The 23,429-nt window shown below is 38.6% G+C and overlaps 1 protein-coding gene across 2 annotated transcripts in view; it reads right to left on the bottom strand.

Moving 5' to 3' along the window:
* Window positions 1-736: 736 nt before the first annotated feature.
* Window positions 737-23,429, bottom strand: part of SACM1L (SAC1 like phosphatidylinositide phosphatase) — a 29,499-nt gene continuing 6,806 nt past the window's right edge. The window contains exons 2-21 of one of the 2 annotated variants that reach the window (XR_010361226.1): window positions 22,019-22,116; window positions 20,271-20,345; window positions 18,259-18,386; window positions 17,134-17,283; window positions 15,799-15,858; window positions 14,206-14,239; window positions 11,473-11,574; window positions 10,652-10,737; window positions 10,365-10,451; window positions 9,861-9,929; window positions 9,693-9,772; window positions 8,100-8,198; window positions 5,447-5,585; window positions 5,148-5,217; window positions 4,985-5,057; window positions 4,439-4,532; window positions 4,262-4,354; window positions 4,077-4,123; window positions 3,530-3,587; window positions 2,763-2,842 (exon numbers count right to left, since the gene is read on the bottom strand). Coding sequence is in view for 1 of the 2 variants with exons in the window: in XM_064417802.1 (XP_064273872.1) it covers window positions 2,706-2,842; window positions 3,530-3,587; window positions 4,262-4,354; window positions 4,439-4,532; window positions 4,985-5,057; window positions 5,148-5,217; window positions 5,447-5,585; window positions 8,100-8,198; window positions 9,693-9,772; window positions 9,861-9,929; window positions 10,365-10,451; window positions 10,652-10,737; window positions 11,473-11,574; window positions 14,206-14,239; window positions 15,799-15,858; window positions 17,134-17,283; window positions 18,259-18,386; window positions 20,271-20,345; window positions 22,019-22,116 (1,732 nt within the window). In the remaining variant the exon portion in view is untranslated. Of the gene's footprint in view, window positions 2,843-3,529; window positions 3,588-4,076; window positions 4,124-4,261; window positions 4,355-4,438; window positions 4,533-4,984; window positions 5,058-5,147; window positions 5,218-5,446; window positions 5,586-8,099; window positions 8,199-9,692; window positions 9,773-9,860; window positions 9,930-10,364; window positions 10,452-10,651; window positions 10,738-11,472; window positions 11,575-14,205; window positions 14,240-15,798; window positions 15,859-17,133; window positions 17,284-18,258; window positions 18,387-20,270; window positions 20,346-22,018; window positions 22,117-23,429 lie in introns of both variants that reach the window. The other variant, XM_064417802.1, reaches the window with a different exon arrangement.

Genomic DNA, 23,429 nt, shown 5'->3' with positions numbered 1-23,429 from the left:
CCCCCTGGCGGGCGGGCGGACCCGCCGGCAGCGCCCGGCCCCGCCCGTGGGGGGAAGAGGGCGGGAAAAGGTGAGGGGATGGAAAAGAGGGATGGGGGAAAAAGGAGATGGGAATAGAAGTGCGGTCTATAAAAGACTGGCTTTTTGTAAGGTTTTACAACTACCAGCATACCTTCCTTAGTTAAAAATAAATGTTAGAAAAGAAAAAAAGACTACTTTGTTTTAAACCAAGCTTTGATCTTTACAAATAGGAAAAAATCCAAGGCCTAGAACCTGTAAAGCACCAATTTATTGTGAAAAATGATACAGCTTCAGGATCCAGGACTGTAATAGCAAGAAATTTCTCTCTGTGTGTCAGTCTCTTCACCTAGTGAGGGTAAAAGGGAAAGGAAGAAAACACCTTGAATTTTCAATTTTCACTTATTGGTATGGCCAGTAAGAGGCTGCCCTTGTGAGGAGAGAGGCAAAGAGCCATTGGCGCTGAGCAGAGGTGACAGTGGGGATGCAGCACTCCAGCCACAGGTGCTCCTAACAGAGAGCCAGCCGTGGCTGAGAGGAGAGGAACAGCCCAGAGTGCAGTGACACCAGGCACTGCCCGAGATCAGCCCTGTCTGAGGCATGATCCCCATCTGCACCCAGCACACACAGAACTGAAGCAGCCCTCAGGCGTGAAACAGCTCCTAAGGAACATTTGGGGACACTGCTCCAAAGCACAAAATGCACTGCAGACAGCTCATCTAGAAAAGCTGAACATTTTATTGTCATTTAAGAGTAGTACACCATTTGTGATTTTAGAAATACAGACTCTTTGCAAAGCACTGAAACACGGGTGCCTTCCAACTTCTAAAACCTACGTTATTCTACGTCTTACAAACCTTTTATATTAGCAATTCAAGTTTGGTTTTTGCTGCAACAAGTTCTTCACCAAAGGTGCAGCAACTTAGTTCCAGACTGCAAGACAACTGAGCCAAGTTTCAAACTCCACCTGCCAGTGAGCCACCAGAACCACTGCTTTCAAATATTGAGTCTATGATGTTCTTGTACTTTGTGCCCATGAGGGAGTTCATCTTTGAAAATTTTAAGTTAAGAGGATTTTCCAGTTAGCCACCAACTGGTATTTTTCCATTACAGCATCTAGAAGCAAATGGATGCCTTGCAAGTACTAGTGCTCATGAACAGGTCATGTTTACACAAAACCCAGAGAGGCCTCCAGAAACATTCAAGGTTAAAATGAACAGTTGCAAAAGGAAAAAAAAAAAAAAAAAAAAGGAAGAATCTGTACATATTTTCAGTCATAACACAAGGGAACACTGGAGTATCAGTGTTTTGTGTTCTAGCTTCAACAGTGACACCTGTGCTAGCCCTAGTAGTATTCTACATGTTTGTCCCTTCCCCCCCACTTAAATTTTATACTCGCAATCTGAATATACAGCTGTACTTACAGGAAATATTAAACAATGCACAGCGCCTCAAGCAAGTTCCATGTCTGGTTTTGAACAAACCTTATAAAACAAGTGACAAAATAGATTAAAATTGGTCCTTATTTTTATACAGCTTGGAAGCACTAAATTTAAAGACACACATTAACCAGCACAAATTAGTCTGCAGTTTTTTTTTCTCCTTTTTTTTTCTTTAAAGAGTGTGTTACAGTATCATGCATGAAAAGCAAGCTGCTGCTCCCAAGTAGAAACACGGAGTTTACACTTACTGCTTTCTTCTCAGGCTGTTATTCCCTCTTTCATAAATTATTTCAACATAACCAAGGATAGAAGCAGCTGACTAGCAAAACAATATGAAGTTGATCTTTTATGTTGTGACCCATTCTTAAAGTAATGGAGTACTTTGGAACTTTAGCATAAGGAAGGTTGAATAAACACTGCAAAGGACTTTTACATTCTTTGATTTTGTTTACATCTTCAGAAAGAAAATTCTACATTTTAACTCGCTAACTACTGGATTTTCATATGGAGACTGTAGTATTGAAACAGTGCAAGACATTTGCAACTTCAGGAACATCCAATTACACTGCCCTTTCACCCAAACAATGATTAGCAGAATATTGCATCAGTTCTAGATAAACAAGACAGGACAAAAAACCTCATTTTAGAATAGCATTAGGATTCAAAAATCTTTCATATTTAGTGAAAAGAATCCACACACAAATATGCACGAAGGACTCCTTAACACAGACTTATCACAACAAACGTTATCCAGCTGTAAGTCTGGACCAAGACTTTTTATTGGTAAGAAGCCATATTTGTTCAGAGATGCCTATCAGATGTTCCATTAGTAATGCTTCAACATTTGGGTACTTTGAGACATGAACAGCATCAAAGCTCTCTCCTGTCAAGGCCAAAAAACCAGCTGGAACAACCCAGGTGGAGCATGAGCTTAAGCAGTTCACTTAAGTTCCAAAACATTCCAGACACCAAAAAGCTGGCTTTTGTCTTTGCATTACCCCAGTAAGGGTGGAGCCCTGTCCACTAATGCAATATTCCAAAGACCATTGCAACTAAGACTGTCAAGTCAGGTCTCAGTTGAAAGCTACCACCACCACAGGACACTGTTTCCTTACCCCTGACCCCCCCCACTGCCAAGGAACAATGTTCATAAGAGCATTTTTTGGTGTGGAAAGCAGGTCAGTAGAGACTCCAAGTGTGGCTTGAAGAATCCTCAGTACCAAGCCGCTTTCCACACACACAAATTCAGTCCATCTTCTCCTTCTGGACCAGCTTGGGTGCATCTACGAAATCTTTGCCGTTGTAAAGGATGATGGCAAAAGTTCCAAAGCTGGCACTTCCCCAGAAAAGCACATAGGCCAGTGTCTCAGTCCATGTATCACCTGAGAAGAGTCAGATAAAACTTTTAGCTCATTATCTCCAATTAGCAGACAGTTTTACTTTAGGAAAAATGCAAATATTTCAAGCTCTCCCTCAGAGATTTGTTGTCAAATGAAATCAGAAGTCTTTCACAGATCTTTTTCTGTTTCCTTACCTTGGAATATTTGCATTTGCTACACAGTTCTTGGAATACATTGAATAGAGATCTATGGAAGTCAGTCAAGAACTCTACTGGCAACAATGTTCGAAAATTCAAGGCAAAAGCAGAAGACAAAAACCTTCACCACTCCCAGCACAGATTTAGATTAAAGGGAAATCCATCAGAACCAGGCTTATGCCTGTATCTGACAGCTCTGAATTAGTCTTTCTGCCCAAATTAGACAGGTATTCCTCTGGGGCTTCATCCAGCCTACAATAAAGCTACAGGTCTACCAATGTGCATCTAAATTTGCAGATAATTAACTGTCCCTTAATTGACTTCTATGTGAGTTTTCATATTATTTTCAACAGAATCTCAATTTTTCCCACACTAATGATACAGTGCTAGGCTTCAATCTCCAGAGCCATGTTCAAGCACCTTTTAGAATGGCTGAGAAGCAATTCTACACTGAACAGTTACTGGTAACCATTTGCACAAAGTTCACAGAAAATAAGCCAGTTTTATAAAATTAAACTCAATAGTGACTTACCAGCCATCAGCAAACAAATAATGCACATGGAGAAAGCAACCACCATAATAATAGGCAACTGATTAAGAGAAAGAGAAACAGAATAATCACTTGATACAGCAGTACATATGTTCCTTAATTTCCTTTAAGATGGGTTGTACTGTAAAGCTATTTACTTGCTTTGCTTCTCAATTCGCCTGCATTCAGGTACAAATAAAGTCTGGATAGTTCCAAAAATGGAAGACTTTATTCAATAATTATGTTTAGAATTGAAATACACTTCCTGTGCATTAAAAGAGAGGTTGAGATTTATGTTTTGTTTAAAAACCAAATAGATACACCAGTTAAACCCATTATGTTCCCAAATCCCATTTCAAAATAGAAAGGGAAGGGTGAAAAAAGTGAAAGGAGTGGGGGTTTTGTGTTACAATCTATGCTTCTGCATGAAGTGTGAGAAAAGAAGATTCTTCGGCAGAAGGAAACAGTCATTAATAGTGACTAGTAGTACTTTCCCCCTTCCACCTGGTGAAGCATATTTGAAAAAAGCAAGCAGCAGTTTTTCCAATACCTCAAGGACACTCCATTTTCTGTCAAGGGAACAGTCTGGGTTTAATCCTATAAGCAGGTATCATAGAATCATTACCAGATTACAGGGATGCTTTATGACTAACAGACAAGTCCTACTCAGGCATAATGAAGCCAGTGACTGAATTGTTGTGTTTCTCTTATTACAGATAAAGTCTCCATACTCACAGCTAAGAACTTCCAATCTTTCTTGACATGTAAAGGACTAGCAGGCTCTACTTCATCCACTGAGTAATTTCCAAGAAAAAGATCAATTGCATCCTGGAAGACAAAGGGAGGGCAAGAGTTAGAATGCACAACAATGTTTATCAAATACACTTCCCGCTGGTTAAAAGCTTTACTTACTTGTCTAAATCCATCAGAAAAGTTGTTTTTGTAGTAACGTATTAATGAGTTCCAGCCATCCATTATTAAGCCCCACTGAGTTCTCTTCCCAGTTCTGCAAAAAGAAATTGTGAAAAAATCTTTAAAATAGATGTATAAATTCAGGACTATAATTTCAGATTTACATGCTGTCATTATCTGGATGTGTACTACATTAAATAAACACCTGCACAGGAATACATTTATCTAGTGCCGCCTCTGCATTATTACCACACATACTTGTAACAAAATTGTCAAATAAAATGACACTTCTTTCCATCAGACATTATAAAAGTGCACCATCATGGCACACTGCCTTGGTTTTCATTTCCAGATAGCCTTTACTTTCATATAAACACAGCAAGGAATCTGGAGACTTTAGTCTGACTTTTTACCAACTGAACCATTGCAAAAAACTCACTTATAGCCTAAGCCCCAGATTAATAACCTTTTCAGATATGAGGACTTGAAGAAAATCCCAAACATGCTCACAAACCCAGAAGGCCCTTACAGGAAAGGCTGACTTGCCTTGTGTAATCGGTCTTTAAGGCACCAGTTCCAGCATATTGTTTGGCACAAGCATTAGCATTATCAGCCCATGCTGTGAATAGGAAAACAATAAGAAATATTAAGGAAGTTATATACTCTCTACAGAGAAAAAGTCATTGTTTGGACTCTATAAACAGCCTACCATTTTTGTAGATTTTCTCAAAGTCTGCCTGCTCTTCAATTCTCTGTCCCACATGCAGAACACCAAGTCTCTGGAATAAAAAGCACACTGAGGCTTAGTAGGAGTTTGATAGAAAAAAATAGGATTTGCTTTCAAAAAAACCTGTATTTATCAAACTTAAGCCTAGTCAATGCAGCTCAGGTAAGTAGTACAGTAACCCCAGTATGCAAGCTCTTACTAGAGCATTCAAGTTACATTTCCATTCCAAATGGAAAGCCTCTCTCCTGTTCCAGCTTGTCAAAGAAGAGTAAAACATTTACCTGAAGCTGGGCCTGGAGAGACCTGCGTGCCAACAAGCTCTGGATGACGTTAGTCCGATCCAGGCAGTCCATGCAGTTACTGCGGAATGTTCCCTCCTGCTGAGTCACAGTTTTACCCTCCGAGTCAACTAGAAAGTAACTAACACACAATACACACATTTAGAGATAGCAGTCCATATAAACCACATGTTTTCACTAGTAAATATCCTAGCAGCCCGACAACAATTGTCCTGAGCATTTGATGAGTGCTCAGCCATGTCTTCAAACTTTGATGCCTCCCTGCATTCTTGCCATGCTGAAAAACAGCACCAGTGGATGAACATTTAGCAATCTCAGGGCAGTATTCACTCCTACCATCCAGAAAGTCAATTAGCAATATTGAGTTCTATGCTACTGGGAACAGCAACTTCTGGTGCAAAATCAGGGACTTGTGGGGTTTTTTTCCCCCCGGTTATTTTAGTGTCCCAGCTCCACAAATATGAAAACCATTAGCAGAGCCTAATGCCATCACTAACCAGATTTATTGGTAAGTGGTCACCAGTTCAACCCAGTCACCGATGCATAAAATTCATCTAAGTTGTCAGGCACATTTCTCCCAGGATGGTACTCAGATTTTAAGGGTGCTTGCAAAATATGGAAGAATCTGCCATTCTCTCCATCATATGAACATGGGGGGAACCAGATATTCCCCCTTGCATATGCTAATTATTACCTCAATCTTTTAAATCCACTAAACCAAGTGTTTCCAGTAGTTGATAACAAACAGCTCATTTTCAATACTGAATTGCAGACATGGATTCCAACAAAACAAATATTCCAATCTACTTATCAGTTGAATGTGTGAATGGGACAGAACTATGCCTGTCCTGCCACAGCATGAAACTTCCAGTTGTCTACAGTTTTACAGATTATAATCCATAGATTAAGTTACTCCAATATGTAATTATGAACCCTGGACCAACATATAATCCACTGTTACTGTAGAACATTTTTATCAAGAGCCTCAGCACTTTTAGCAGGAGCCCTAGAAAAACATGAATTTACTTTGATGAAAATTACTCTTAAAAAGAAAACACAAGGTTAATCATTCTTGAGCTAGTTTTATTAAACCATGTTTTACACTGTTGAAGACTACAGCAACAATAATACCTGTGAAATCTTCCTTTTCCCCCTATGTTTTGGCTACAACTGATATTAGGATAAGATAGTTTGTTAGTATCCTAATTGAATAGAAATGTCTATTCTTAAATCCTGCATCTCCTATAACTGCTCCAAAAAATTTAAAAAGTAACAAAGAACACCTCCACAAACCCAGCTCTACTATCTGACAGATCTTCCACAACTGGATTTAGCCTGCAGAAAATAAGAGCCGTTTACCTCCCTAGGGTTTGCAAAACTATTTTCTGTGAAGATTAGAACTCAGACTTTTCTGTTCCTATTTAAGCAACAGTTGTTACGGATGAAATAAAACAAGTTAAGTTAGAGCCAGCCTTATCTTGAGAACGAGTCTTCAATTTTGTATCTTGTTTTAGAGATTACTTTCTTTTTTCATTTCAAGGAAATCTGGTTATTTTCTATGCCTCCAGTGGCAGCTTCCAGTAAACAAGTTAAGGGATTCAATATTAATTCTAAGAATAAAGGATCCTTGCTGTATAGGAAAAAACTACAATCTTATTTCTCATTATTTGAGGTGCTCAAAGTCAATTTATTCATTAGGTCTTTATGAGGTTTTAAGGCTTTTTTTGTGGTGGACAGAGAATATTAACTATAATCTGATTAATTTATATCATTCCTGTAGCCATCACTCCAGGCAAGAGACTTTATTAACACGACTCTTTTCTAGTCCACACCTTACCTCATTTTATTTTGTCAGGATAGACTGTAACACTGCTAGTTTTGTAATGTTGTAGCTGATCTACTTTGTGCTTTAGTCACAAGGCTTCAGGAACAGGAAGGAAGCAATCAGAAAAGCAGAACAAAGAAAACTTTCCCTAGCAATCTACAGGTCTACAAGTAGCTATGACCAAAAACACACTTGTGGGACTAAAGATTTAAATTGATTTGGACATTCTGTGTATTTTGATATGAGTATAGAAAATGAGAATTTGTTTCCCTGTGGGTTAGGTATATTAGCAAAGGCTAACAACCAATGCCAGCGCAAGGTTTGGAGCCACAACAATGTGTATTAGAGAAAACACTTTTACAAATGCCTGTGGAAGGAACACCCAGTGTTTTACACTACAAGGCAGAACAGTTTGCTGTCAACGCAACCTGGAATTACTATGGATGAAAAAACAATCTAAGGAGACTGGCTTTTAAACAGCTCCAGTTGTATGCACATTCATTTTTTTGTCTAACCTTTCACCTAGCCTTACAAAGGCAGCTCTTGTCACAACTCAGGGTTGCTGCAATTCTCAGAGCCACTTTATGGAGAGGTAATGTGGGCTCTACATCCCACCCCTCACCAGGCCTCTAACCTTGCACACGGTGTCAGCCAGACACCAGAGATATGGACACACTAATGCACACAAATGCATCCTCACAGAAGACTACAGAACATCTGTACTACTGTGCCTGAAGGCAAGACAACAGAAACTATGAGGAAGTGGTCTCATTTTAACAGCACGGAGGTGAAAGAACTGCAGAGCCTTACCTGAACTCATCTTGCTGCTCTGCCAGTTGATCCATCAAAATCTGAAGCCGATCCCACCTCATCCGACTGCACTCTTTATGGAAGTCAAACGCCACGTATCTGTTCAGAGAGAGAAGCAGTTTTTCAGATTATGTATGTACTGCAGTGAAGGTTACAGAAAACCCTACAGCAAAAGGCTGATCTATAAAACAGGTAGTGAGAGAGGATTTGTGTTACTTCAGAGATGACTTTCAGCACAACTGCAGATTTTGCCAGTGCTCTGTAATCTTCCTGATGCTGCACCTTTAGTGTGAATGGTGACACCATTTAGAATTTTTTACAAAATGCCATTAGTCTGGGGAAGCACACGTTGTGTTCCAAGTTCTACGTATGTTCCATTTTATGTTCTGGCTAATATTTTTCCTCCAGAAAGTACAGAAGGGATACAAATCTTATTTAATGTCTTTTTTTTTTTTCTCCCCACCAGGACTCCTTTGTTCTCTGTTCACTTTGAACTAGACATCGGTGTTGAAATCCAACATTTTTTGCTGGCATAACTCCCTCAATAACTAGAAACCTGAGACAGGTTCTGTTTAAGCAGCTAACCTAACTGTCATAAGAAAATTAAGCAGCTACTGACTTGGAACAAAATTTTAACAGCTGATTTCTGGCAAGAAGTACTCTAAAGGAGTGGTACTTGATTAATTAAACATTTGTATGTATATGTTTGCTGTGAATTACAGAGCATCACACTCCTCCCTCAAGCATTCATAACCCAAAAGTTATTTGACAAGATTTCAGGATGGTGCATGAAGAAAGATGAACATTGAAACAAGTAACTGAATTCTCAAGTTTGACTCTGGCAGGCAAACACCATCAAAAACAATTAATCAAGAAAGTGGGTTTCAATAGCAGTAGTAAAATAGGGCTGCCAAACACCACTTTTGAACCTATACAGAACATCACCAAAATGCATCTTCACATAATTTCACATCTTGGTTTCCACCAGATGACTTTATAGCAAATATGCACAGAACAAAAAAAATAACAGCACAGTAATTTCAAGGATAAGGAAGAAGGTCAAATATCTGTGCGAGTTGGATACAAGCCTTCTCTCCAGAAATTAACAAAAGCAAGCACAGACAGGACGTAAAATTGTGTACTGCACTCCCTATTCCCACAAAGGGATGGGATGTCTCATAATCCAAGTGGATTCTCCACTCTTGGCCCATTGTTACACTGAGGTCCAGGCATTGAAATTGCTTGTTTCCCTTACTGTTCCATCCTCTTCTGCTCACACTCAGCACTCCCTCACTAAGTTAGCAATGTATCCAAGCCCTTTTGCCAGAAGCTAGCTCTACAGGGCATCATCATCTTTTTCCTAAAATGCAGAAGAGCTCAGTTGCATACTATGAGTCCAATACTGGCATTACCATCACCTCTCAAATTCCTGCCTTACTCTGCCTGTGTCCTCTCTTAGAAAGTTACTTCATAAACATAAAATGCAAACAAATCACAGAGTTGGTAAAGGCCCCTGAAGAGCTGTCCACTGATGAGTCTCAGAGGGAATGCTTAACTTGTAATACAAAATGTATCACTTCATGTCACATGTACCTGACCATTCCATTTGCCATGCTGTTCACCATTTTTGAAAAGGTTTGCTCAAGAGGCTTCTCTGAGCCTTTTTGGTTAACCTGGGAAAAGGGAAAATAGAGACAGAATTACTCAGAATGCTGCTTAAAAGAAGAATAACTTTTCCAGGAAGAACAAGTGAAAGCATACCAAGTTGACAATCATTTGCTTTCCATAGCTAATTATTTGTGAGTCAAAATGTCTTTGGAAGCCATCCATCTAGAAGAGAAAGGAAATGTGTTGACAGATGTACACTACTATTAAGATCTGTGCTTTACAAGGAACTGCCATTATAATATTTTGATGATTTTTATAACTAAGTGTTTGATGTTCTCTATTGTGCCAAAACATTCCCACTTTCCTCCTCCCAGTCCATTCAGTTCTCCTCATTAAACATGCTACAGATAAGGAGTGTTGTACAGCTACCAAAACTGTTGCAAACTGGATCCAAGAGAAACTACCCCCACTGATATCTGCATTTTTCAGCCTTTTAATTCATTATAAGAAGAACAAGGTTTCCTGCTATTACTTCTAAAAAATAATGCTCAATCCAGTATTGCTGATTTTTATTCTTCTGATTACAGTTTGCAACCCTATCACACAAACATGAGACCAGTAACATGTTAAAACCCCAAGACACAAACACTCACATACATGGTTTACTGACTTGCTGATCTGTGGCTTTGGTTTATACTTGAGGTTTGGTCTTTGAGACCAAAAAAAAGGAATAGATCCACGGGTCTGCAAAAGAATGGCAATGGTTTTAAACAGCAGAATTTACAAAACCTACTTGACATTTAAAAATAAAGCAGACAGGTTTATTTTGTTCAACTAATTCAGTCTGTTTGTTTAGTTTTATTTGCATCTTACATACAATCAATATTTAAAAGCATTGACAGAGCTATCTGTCTATGTATCTATGCTTCTTACAGTGACTTTACCTGAACAAACGATGCTTTGCTCCCCTTGTAATGCACAATTTGTTCTGTCTCAACAAAGTTAGCAGCATGCCCTTCTGAATCAATACCTGTGAAGGAAAAAGACCATGTTAGCCAGCTCAGCCTGCCTGCAAAACAGTGACAGCACATCAGCAAAAGGCTTCCTTCCCCTCCCCTTTAAGCCCTCACAGGAAGCACAGAGCTGCCTGACAAAATAAAATTAAACATAACCTTGGTAAAAGTTTAACATGATCTGCATCAAATTTAAGCAGAACTGTGCTTCTTTGAGTTAACACATTTTGATATTTCTAGCACTAGAGGTTATCACTTAATATGAAATAAAATACCAGTGCTCTGACACCAAAATATTCACAATTCTGTAACAATGGTTCTGCAGAAACTGACAAATTTCTTCAAAAGCATGTATGTTGGGACTAAGAATAGGGAAAGTAATTCAAATTAATTTCCCTGTTTGCTTTTTAACTTGAAACAATTAGAGAACACCACTCAGGGCTCCCCTACCAGCACCAGTGATGCTCTTAGCTGGATTTACTGCTAGACCAAAAGGGCTATCACACACTTGCATTTAGCACCAATGAAAACAGCCATCTGTTAAAAATCACTGTGTAAACTTTTGCAGTTATGTCTTAAAGACATGAAAAAGAGTCATTTCTGATAAACCCCAAAAATGTTTCAGTTCCTAATATTTTCTTTGGAGGAAGAAGCCCAAGACAAACTAAGCAATGTCATTTCATTTACTCATAAAGGTAACTCACACATGCAGATGGAACACATTTTTTGAATAAACCAGTTTCTTCTTTTACCTCTTACATAGTAGCGTACACCAGCCCTGAAACAGCTTCTTCTGGAAACAAGCAGCCAGTCAAAACACTTGCCATTAATAGAACAAGAGTGCATAGTGATAACTGATGAACAAGACTCAGGAAAATACCCAATGCTTCATTAGGATATTTTTACACATCAACAGGTAGGAAACTTCAAGGAACAAGAGACTACATTCAAATAAATCTGTAAATATTTGTCACTGCAACAACAGTTGAACACTTAACTGGAGAAACAGTAACAATATTAGGATCAACATGCACATGGCAAAACAGCACTCTATGGTGATGTCACTGATGAACAAACATTAAAACTGCTGTAATTTTGAGAAAACGTGGTTCTAAAGAAGTTTGTTCTAGGTCTTATGATCCTAGTTCAAAATTAGGAATGAATCTCATCCATAATTTTATTAAGAGTACCTTAACAGTTTCTTGCTCCTATTGCTTATAAAAATTAGCAACTATTTCAAAAATACTTCTTCAAAAATTTTTCTAGGTTTTTAGAAGAGTAAATACCTCGGAGTATACATTTTGCACCCTTAAATGCAACATGCATCACATCTACAAATGCCAGAATGAGCAGTAAAACAGACTGGCTTTCAAATCCATGTGAAGAAAAAGAGAATGAACACACACCAAGACTCCAGTGTGAGCTTCTCACACAAGAATGGTTTCCTGTAGCCCGGGCTACATACCCAAAGTGCCAAATGCACCTGGGACTATCCAACAAACAGGGGCAATGACAACTAGTTTCAGCTTTAGTCTTGCATTGTGCTACTTAGTGGCACTTATTTGGGACTGCAGTAAGCTATCAAGTCTAACAGAGACCAGCACTCGTGAAAGATTTTTCCAGGTAGATTCACCAGCTTGCATGCTTTGCCCCTAAAAGCTGAAACCTATCACTTTAAAGCAAGCAAAATATGAAAATGGTCAGTGTTTAAATTAGTCTACTGCAGTCTTCTTTTCGTGGAATCTAGATACTTTGTCTCAAGTGACATTTAGGCTCTGTATCTATGATTCAAAAGGAACATAAAGCAGCTGTGTCACACATGAGCACCTCAGCTCTTAAAGAACAATCTGGTTTCATACATGAGTCATCTTGATTTCTGTTTATTTATGCCAATACTGTTTGTAAACAACCCCCAAAAATATAATACAAATTGTCCCCATCTAAAATGTTCTCTCAATTAATAAATTAAGGCTGAAAAATACCCATTCCTCTGTTTCCCTGGAAAATTACTGCCAAGTCGTCCATCCTTTAATTCAACATTTGTACAGCCAACATTATTCTGCAAGAAAGGTTACCTCTAACCTTAGCTGCTTAGCAATTATCAGCCTATTTTCTGTTGGCAATCTGTACTCACTTAAAATGACAACTTGCTATTAACAACTTCCACATATATAGATAAGGACAAGACAGAATTTACTGTTCTTTAGAAGGGCTTTGGTTTGGAGCAGCAAGGGAAATACTGAACATAGTTTAGGGCTTCAGGTGATCAAAATCTCAACTATCCAAGTCCACTATTTCTCATCACTGCAAAACTAGAAGCCCAGTACTTGAAAAAATATATTTGGGGTTATTTGGGGTGGGGGGGGGGGCTGGAAAAGAAGAACCTTTGATATTATTGAAATATCTACTAGGGGCACTGTAACAACTCTGCTGAGAGGTCTTCTAGCATTTTTACGGCTAGAAATCCCATTTCTTCCAATTCCTGAGTTCTCTAAGGTTTTGATGTAATTCTGATTTAAACAAATATTACTTATGCTAATTTGTTATACAGTGATAAAACAGGATCAAGGAAGGTGTTAAATGCAGTCTGCAAGTTGTTAATTGCAATTTACCCAGAAGCAGCAGGATAAGGATTAGGGTGTTTCAATGGCTCCCTTTTGCTATCTTTCCTTTGTCTCTCTGCCTACTCCCACAACATTTTCCATTAAATGAAGTCACAAGAAAGGACTGGAGATCTGCCAGCTGCTGACAGTCCTATCAGATCAACTGAGTCCATCTGGAAGCTATGCCCTGCACACACCTGAGGGGCCTGTGCAATGACTGAACAAAGCAGAACATGGCACAAGTTGCTCTGTCCAGTCTTGCCAGTCTTTTCCATACTATCAGTCCAGGAGCAACTACCTGGGACTTACTGTTTATCATACACTGCCTCCAGAAAGCATTCAGCTTCCTTGCAGCATCCATCCCTTCTCAAAAATAAACTCATGACTCCTTTGCTAAAAAGGCTGTTTCCCAAAGTGTTGGTGCAGGAAAAACAGCTACCCAGGAAAAGCATAGCAGGAGCCTTCAGCAGAACTTATCCTTTTATTCATCAACATCCATAAACACTCCTTCAAGTCCAAACTGTTCTCCCTTATTTTTTATCTAAAGTAAATGCATTCTTATAGCAAGATAAAAAAGTACTAAAGCTGATGGGAGAGCATTTGCCATATTAATCCTCAGCCTTCCCACTGACAAACAGTTATGCAAACCATGACTGTAAAATTAAATACATTAAGCCTTCAAAGCAGAATATTCAAGGGAATTAACACATGAGGGGACTATCAAACAATATGGAACATCCACATATGAGCAAACTATAACTTATTTTTGACAATGTGCTCTACGTTATAATTGCCAGTGTAACAACAGAGCAGCCTCACAGCAGCCATTTTGCTACTGGACTACCCATATCAAGCACACAGTTTTACAGCACAAAAGGATACATCCATGCATCACTGGTGTAGCAAACCTATGGATCTGAAACACACAAATACACGTGAAAAATATTAAATACTAGTAGCCAAAAAAGTGAGTGACTATGCTTTGCCTAAGGATTTTGTGGTAGTTTCGTATACTTTATATAGTTTACTTTTTGTTCAGGGTGAAACATTCCTTTCTGAGGAAAAAAGTCCAGGGAAAACAGCAGCATGTGCAATCCTTATCAGCAGGAAGAAAAAAGTAAAAGTCTACATAAAGCAAGCTGCTTAGTCCTCCCTATACACAGCATTTAGTCTCCTACAAACATACCAGATATAAAGCAATACTTGCTGAAAATCTTTTGACATGGTGTGTTTGCTTTACCTCCACAGAAGGACATCTGCAGGGACAGTAGTTAGAGAAGCCTTCAGTAAGACGTATTTTTATGTGATTAATGCTCAAAATGCTTGTTCCAGGGTTTTTCCTATCTTGAATAACTTTTTTCTATGCTATTTAATCTTTCAAGAAAACTTTAAAGTTCAATACTAGAAGTCAGAAATTCCACATTTAACATTACCTAAAATTGTTCCTGCATCAAACCACCTATAATCAATGTGAGGGGAAGCGTGGCCTAAAAATATCAGTTATCTCCCTTTGCAGCTTCTGTGTTTTGCCCCCTAGGTCTGTTTTCACTAGCTAACCACACTTGGCTTTCCTTTGCTGTTCCCACCACAGCTTCTCTCTCATTTCCTCAAGCTTTATTTGCATAGCACTATGCAAACTTTACACCCAGTAATATGCCCCTGGAATATGCACAACAGCCCTTCTCTAATTCCTATCTTCACATTCCAGAAGCACTGCACAATCCAGCCTTTTGGAACAGTGCTGTCTAATGTAACAGCACATCTCCACAGGTTACCGAGGCAGAAATAGAACCGTGCGTCACTTGCTTTGATAAATGCAAAGCACTGATGGAGGGAGGAGGCTGCTCTAGTGCAGGCAATCCAAGGAGTCTGACAGAGAGGATGTCTCTGGCAGGAAGGAGTTTAGACAGTCTGGCCATTAAGGTGCCACTGCTGTGGCTCATGGTCATGCACTTGTATTTGCTGGACTAAGCGAGTTAAAGTTACACTGTGCTAGTCTTCATTTGAAATAAACTGGAAGAATCTAAACTGTCAGTCTTTCTCTTAATTACCAGCTTTATGATCTGTTCACTAACAAAATGGAATTTAAACTGCACTCATGGAGAATGATGTGAGACAGCCTTAGTAAAAAAGTGAGGAACTGGACCTTTCCTATATCCAAAGATAAATAAGTAGGTAAACTTCAAAATGCTTGAGAAGCATACACTGTGCAGTGTAACTTCCCCTTTGGTTTATATGAGCAGCTATCTTCACAGCACAGTATCTTCAAATATTGACACTTCCAAAAGATTAGCTGTCAAGTGTACTACTGAGGACATTGACAAAGTTGGAAGTTTGAAAGCTGAAGACTCACTGTGCTAAACTAGATGATTATTAGCCATGTTACACTAGACTCTGGCTATCTGAAAGAGACAATCACAAAAAGCTGTTGGATACTTATAGCAAAACTATATTTGCTCTCTATTAAGCATTTACCTCTGGTTGAGCAATAAATTCTCTCAGAAGGTGTCCATTCCATACAAACCGTGGATCTGCCTGCAGCAAGAAAAAAAGACAACATGCTTTTAGACACTGCCAGTTCTGTTTAATTCAACACAGTATCATAGCATCCATGTGTCATCTAAATTTATGTGATCGGGTACAAATGGAAATGAATTTCCCTTCTTTCATCAGTAGCCTTCATATCCTCCACTAGAAATCTAAAAGCTTGGAGAGGGCTATTCTTTTAACTGCTCTTAAGGGTGTTGCATGACACTTCTAAACTGTTAACAACTGAGATGCAGAACATAATGCATTGGTGCCCCTATGCTGGGGCTGTTTCCTTCTACCAGTACTGTTATAAAAAACAACAAACACAAATACCAAACAAAAACACCCACACTCCAAACACAGACCAGACTTCTCTTGCAGAAGCAAACTGGAGATGTTCAAAATTGCCACCATCCTTTTGATAAGCCACTATACTGCAGCCGGGGCATATGAAATTACACTGCAATAGATGTAACCATCCGAGATCCGAATTTACTTGTAACTGATGTTTTTCACTGTACTTTGCCTTTCCAACAACATTATGAAGTGGCACAATTTTAAGGCAAACTGATCCTTTTGTGTCCTTGTTCTATCTGGCAAGAGCACTGCCCAAGCAGCATTTGATGATGCTAAACAATCCCCAAATGTAAACAGTTTTTCCAATATTAAAAAACTAAACCAAAACAAAAACCCATCAATACAGACACAAGAGAACTTCAAGTTCAAATTATATTTGGCTGTTGTCTTTAAGACAAAAGCAGCATACTAAATTCATGCTTCACACAAAGAATTGGAATACTCTAGAAAGAATACAACATCCCAAGACTAACAGCCATAAAACCTGCAGATCTATTCCAAGTTATCCTGGAAAAGAATATGAACCCAAGTACAACTTACTCCACTTTGGATTCCTTCCCCACACTCCACGTCAAAGGAATTACTCGCTTTCTCTCAATTATTCTGCTTAGCTCCTTCCTCTTGTATTTAAAAGTGTTCAATATCAGAGGCAAAATTTAATTTATTTTGGATTTTTCAAAACCCATTTAAAGTACACTTTAGGAAGTACTTCCAACTGCTGATCTGGACATGTGACATGAGATCAGAACAGATCCCTAGAACATCGTGCTGCTCACAAGCTATGACACTTGTGTGGCCCCGTGTGTTCAGTCAGACACAACCCCTAACAGCTTGGATAAAACACCAGTGTCATTTAAACATCATCTGCATCAAACTAACTGACAGTTTGCAAGCCACAGACACGAAGCAAACTCAAATCCTTACCCTCTCTAGAAGGCTCATCTCCTGGAACTCTGGACTTGTGTTGGCCAACCGCTGCAGGGTGTGTGTTAGGTCATAGGTTGTTGAGAAGTAAAACCCGTCCACGCTCAAGACATGGTTAAGCATTGATAAAAATACTTTATTGTCCTGCAACTGTTGAGATGAGGAAAGAACAGAAGAGCTGTCATATACTGCTATCAAAATATTTTACTCTTGTAAGCTACCACTACTTTTTCAAGTGATGAGATGAATTTTGCTAGTGCTCTAGCAATACATGACATCATCCAGAGATTACCACACAAGAAGGGAAGCATGAGAATGCAATTCTGATACCAGCTCACTGGTAACTTGCAGCTAGCACACTGCAACCAAATTCTGCAACAACAGTGGAGAGCAGAGAACAGCATTCCTGTGAGGCAAATAGCTACTGATATTTAATGAATTCTAACAACTTCCAAGCAAAAGGGAAGCTGTTAATTTCCCTGAAAACCATTCAGTCAAAAAAAAAAAAAACCCAAAAAAACAAGATGGTGAGACAAAAGTTACAATCCATGTTCTGGTTCAACCTCATTCCTTTCCTGAAATCCCTTCCAGCTCCATTGGTTAGATACCCTGACCTGCTCTTTTTCAATCCACTACACATCTGTTTTAAAAAAATCTTTCACCTATCCCTCCCTCAAAAAAGTAAAACTCAATCCTTCCCTGCTGAGTAACTATGTAATTGAACAATTCCATAAAGAAAGCAAGACACATAAGGTGACAGCTATGCAGTTTATTTTAGGGGCTGTCAGAAGAGTAAACCTCTGAGAAAGACCTAACAGAAGCATTAGGAAGGGTGTACTGTCTTAACAGAAGGAAAAATGCACATCCATAAACTGCAGATGATATTCTAAGTTGCACCATGTGAATTTATCACCCTGAATTTTATATACATTTTATCACCTTGATTTTATATACATCTAAACACAAATATTACAGCCATTCTAGGAACGTGAACAAATCAGAAAAGAGGTATTGTTTGAAGAGCTTCTTAAAAAAAAATTCATAGCTTCTTCAAATTAGGTGCTGTGGCAATGAGCATTAACACATAATAACATTCCTCCACAGTCCCCTTGTCAATGCACCTACCTGAATATCAGTTAAGTGCAGCATGGTCTTTTTATAGGAGAGGATGTCAAAGTCTGTTGCTTTCCAGATTGCATGACTGAAAATCTCACCTACTTTTTTCTTTTTTGTTATTACAATAAGATACGTGCCTGTAAATCAGAAAGAACAAAGTTAAAAAAAAAAACCAAAAAACACATGTATTAAGAAAAGCAGCCTATACCCATATCAGAAAACTGAAACCAACAGGATTTTGTGTTCTTAAGTGTAACAAAACACACAGGGCTGGAGCAAAATGTACTTTCCAAGCTACCCACTTCTCTATGTTCAGAGATCTTGAGCTGCTCACTAAGTTTAATGAACTTTTAAAAAAGTGGACAACATAAAGTGTCACCTACTCTTACTTCTGATCAGTGACAGTCTGAAAATCTTCAGGTTTTCAAACTCAGAAAGAGGCCAATGCTCTCAAATGTGGTTTGAAAAGCACAGAGTAAGTCCAAAATACATGAAAGGAAGTATGCTTCAAAAACTAAAAAGACTATTCAACTTATCATGAAAAAATATTCCTCCTAACAGATTCAAAATGGTACAAAGATTTGGGGTTCTTTTACCTATTTAAGATAGCAAGTGTGCTGTTTCCCCAGTTGCATGAGTAACAAAGCAAAAAACCCACCCCACAATCATGGACAGTTCACTCAAGAGAAATTAATTTACACTTGCTGGTGAACACCACACAACCGTATTTCTAAGCATAGCCTATTTCAGTGTCATCTTGTTTTTGAAAAGAAAGTTTACTCTTCATACTGCAATAGGCAAAGAATATTTCTCTTTGTTAAAGATACTGCATTGCTAGACACAGGGCCATTTTTACAGTTAACAGCAGTGAACTGCCTAATAACACTTAGCTAAACACTTAATTTAACTGATAATAGCTTTACTTTGACAGCTGTATACTAACACTCAGTGCAAAGCTCTGGGGGACAGAATGAAAAAAACCCAAGCTTTTAAGAGACTTAACATATTCTATATTTTATTTAATATTCAGGCAGATGAATAGTAGTCATTACCAAGCCTCTAAGTGGTGACAATTCCCCTTTGGGGCAGTTCAGTTTTAAAATAGTCAGCACTCCTTGAGTCCCTAAGACACATGTATCCATTACATTGCTCTTACTCTGCCAGACCCACAATTCTTTAGAATATGAGCATAGAGAGTTCAGCACTTTTAAAATCCTGTAGAAGTCACTGCATTCAACACAATGACCCTTTGCATCAGTTGGGAATACTGTAGTGAGTGATCTTTAATCCTTTCTACATATGGGGATTTTATTCAGTATGTATGCTGCTTATTACATAATTTTTTCAGAGTATTTCAGTCTCAAACTCTACCAAATTCTACAAAAAGGATTGTTGGAGCAGCAATGCTTACTTTCCCAAAAGCTTACACTTTATGCATCAGGTGTATTCATGACACTGGCTGCATAGACCTGACCACCGGGACACTTAGAAAAACTGGACACCTCATTCTTACATTATCCTAAAACTCTCTAAACTTAGCACTGTTCCAGTCTGCCCTTTTCATGTTGGATTTTCTTCATATTTGTACGGCAGTTGCAACACAATCATTACTTGAACAGCTGCATCTACTTGTCTATCCTCCAGTCACTCTCAGCTATTTGTGTACCATGATTATTGATCAAGCTTCACAATGCAACACTTGACTGTTGCATCAAATGCTGCAGCTCAGATTAAAATAGTGACAATGAGATTCTTTGCGCTCATTTGAAATGCATTCCTTATAACTCAAACAACTACCAGTTAACCCTACCTTTAGAGTACCTCCTGGCTTAAGAGTTACACACACATTCATGATAAAGTAGATTTGGATGCCTCCATCCTCTAGAAGCCACAAGGAAAGCCTATCATACTGATGAAAATGCATCCTCAGATACTTGCAAACACTATTTTTGCCTTTAAAGCTTCTTCAGCAATCTATTTTGTCAAAGTATTTTTAAAGAGCAGAGTTCTGTTCTCCTTACCTGCCACCAATCGGATTGTTCCCAAAACACCAAATATAGGCCTTGTAACAGCTGAAGGGGGAACATCTTTTTTAACTGAAAAGCAGAAAAAAAGAACATCAGAATTTCAGACTGCTTCTTTCATGACTGTATTGGAACACAATTAAAACTAGGTTTCTCCAGCCTTCCTGGTCAAATCAAGTTTTGCTACAGTATAAGTATATTTATAAGTATTCTGATGCTTTGTTTCTTATACATAAATATACTTATATTTGTAAATAATATTTATACACTTATATTTATAAGTGTATTTAAGTATAAAAAACAAAGCATCAGAATTTCAAAGCCTGATAGAGCTTTGGGAGGAGGATCTGGGATTCTAACCCACTTTCTAACCAATTTCTCACGTTTAATCAAAGTAGTCATTCAATTAAATAAATTCAAGCTTATTTTCACGATAGTATAGCAAGTAGACTCCTCAGTAACGTATTGTCCTGCCAGCTTCCAGAAGCTTCGTTTTGAAGCCATCAAAACACAAAGGATAACCAAACCATAAGTGCTTGTGCCTCCCAGGTCTGTTTGCATCTTCTGAGCCTTAGTGTATTTCTGTCTCAGAAGACCTAAGCTGTCTGTGCAAAACTACCAACAGCAGCATACATGTGGCAAGGGACACAGTATTCCAAACAGTGTACAAGAGATCCAAAAAGTAGCTAAATATCAATTAGAAGACTTGGCATGTGTAAGTTTAATCTATCTACGTTTCTAAAACAACAGAAGGGATGTTAGAGAAATCTAAAGAAACTCAAGTCATCCCCCAGGATAAAGCATTTTCCCAGAACTCAGAAAACAGAGAAAGGTAACCCTTGAATCTTCTTTTGCTTTAAACACCTTGCAGATTCATCTGATAAAAGAGCAGCAGTGAGAGAAACGTAGACTGACAAAAGACATGGGATAACTAACTATCTTGACAGTTTTGAAGGAGAAATTGAAATAATATACTGTGATACCAAAAGTATCGGTGGGATGGGCACACTGCCCTTACATGAAGTATACAAGAAGCCTAATAAAAGAGAATGACTGCTTTTATATTACTATTACTGTAGCATTGCTGTCTGCTTGGAGATCAGTAATACTGTGCTACCGAACTCCTGAATTATCAAAAGGGAAGTCTCCCAATGCCTTCATTTTACTATTATTTAATCAAAGCTGTTTGTTACACTAACATTTTTCTTTGTTTCATTAAAATTTTCAAGACATCAACAGGCTTAAGACTCTTCCCACTGACCTTTGAACCTGGATTTGCAACACAGAATGAAAATTTACAGTAAGGGATTTTTTACTGTTGCTATTTCTGGAGGCTTTATGAAAAGTCAGGTTTCAGTTTTATATCAAAGACAGCATTGGGACAATTTGCAAAAGCTGAAGAACCCCAGTGTTCAATCCTTTCCCTGTTTGATCTTAAACTTCTAGCACCAACCCCAACTAGCGTGGATGAGTCAGCTTCCCTTGTTGTGATGGACAGTCTTAGGAAAGAACAGGCAAGCACTATCACCCTGGTAACCCACAGCCAAAAGGCATTTGAAACAAAGCCCTGCAGAACAAAATACAGAGCATTGTTTTAAACAGTAACTAAAAATAAAGACAATTATGTTTGTTAAAGATTGAAAAACTATCTCAGTAATGTTCTGAAGATCTTCTTGGACTCCTAGAGCAAAACAGACAAAAAGGACAAGAAGACTGTACTGAGAAATATTGGTGAGGAGAGTCACCTGTAAGAGTGACTTCTGTGGAGACTCTGTCAATAGCAAGCACATCATCTGCTCCATCATCACAGGCTTCCACATAGAACTTCTCTGGTGTTATATGCCTTTAAGGGAATAAAGAGGAAAAAGTAATTAGTCTAGCAGAACTTACTTTGGGTTTGTTTATTCTTCACCACCTGAAGACAGAGCAATCAATTTTACAACTTGATTTTTTTACAACTTCTTTCAGCGGCAAAATAAAATTCTCACTGGATTGCTTCCCAACAGCCACTCATGCTGGCAGTGTGCAAAGAAAAAACAAGTCCAGTTCATCAGTTATTGCAAAATTCATGGCCTGCTTAACAATCTTAATCCTTTTTTATTACCATAAGGTAAAGACATGAAAGTAAATTTGTGTACAAAGTGGTTCACTCTAATTCCTCTAAGCTTGAGCCATATCTGATAAGCCAAAACTCAACATAAAATCAGAAGTTTTGAAACCAAAAACTTCCTAACAGATCAGATCACATCCCTAATGCAAGTTTAATAAACATAAATGTAATGTACAAAATTACATTTCATATTGATGTGAAATTACGTTTCACATTAGTGTTTTAAGAATCCACTGGAAACAACACAAAAGAAATGGAAAAGTTCAAGTGATACACTGATTTATTGAAGCAGGGGTCTCAACACGACCATTTCCCAGCAGAGTTAGCCACATCTACATAACACACATGGCATTAACGTGTATCCCTGCACCAGACAGACAAGTCACACATCGACTTCCTGCTCACACGTCATTGCCATCTTTCCCTTCCTTCCCCACAAAACCCAGTGCTAGTCATAAACAGTTTTTAGAAGTGTTCCTTAAAAACACTCCCATTGTGGTATTTGCAAGAAGCCAGACATGTTATACTGTGCATCAATAGGAGGGTTATGCAGAAGTGGCTTGTAGCTGTATGCAGGAAATGCTCAGGAAACAAACAAAAACCCCAAACACTTAAACTCCTGACTCTTACAGTGATTTTTGTTAGTTTAAGGCTTGACAAGATGTGGGGTCAGAGTTTCAAAATTCTTGTTCTGGTAACAGGGTAGGTATTTTTAGGCTCCTTCTCCCTAAATAGATCTTGCATTTCTACGCATCTTTTATTTTTTTAATCCTTCAGAAAGCTGAATTAGAATCCTAATTTAGATCAGAGGAGTCTGATGGCCAGGTTTTGGTAGCAGGGTGAGGGGGGCCACTACAGAACTGGCTCCTGTGAGAAGCTGCTGGAAGCTTTCTGTGCCTGGCAGAGCCAATCTCAGCCAGCTCCAAGACAGTCCCACTGCTGGCCAATGCCAACCCATCAGTGACAGTGGCAGCACCTCTGGGATGACATATTTAAGAAGGGGAAAATGCTCAGTACAACACCAACTGCAGCAGGAGAGAGGAGAG

The sequence above is a fragment of the Passer domesticus genome, chromosome 1 (genome assembly GCF_036417665.1).
Source record: "Passer domesticus isolate bPasDom1 chromosome 1, bPasDom1.hap1, whole genome shotgun sequence".
Classification (NCBI taxonomy): Eukaryota; Metazoa; Chordata; class Aves; order Passeriformes; family Passeridae; genus Passer; species Passer domesticus.
This window is presented reverse-complemented; position numbering and strand designations above follow the sequence as displayed.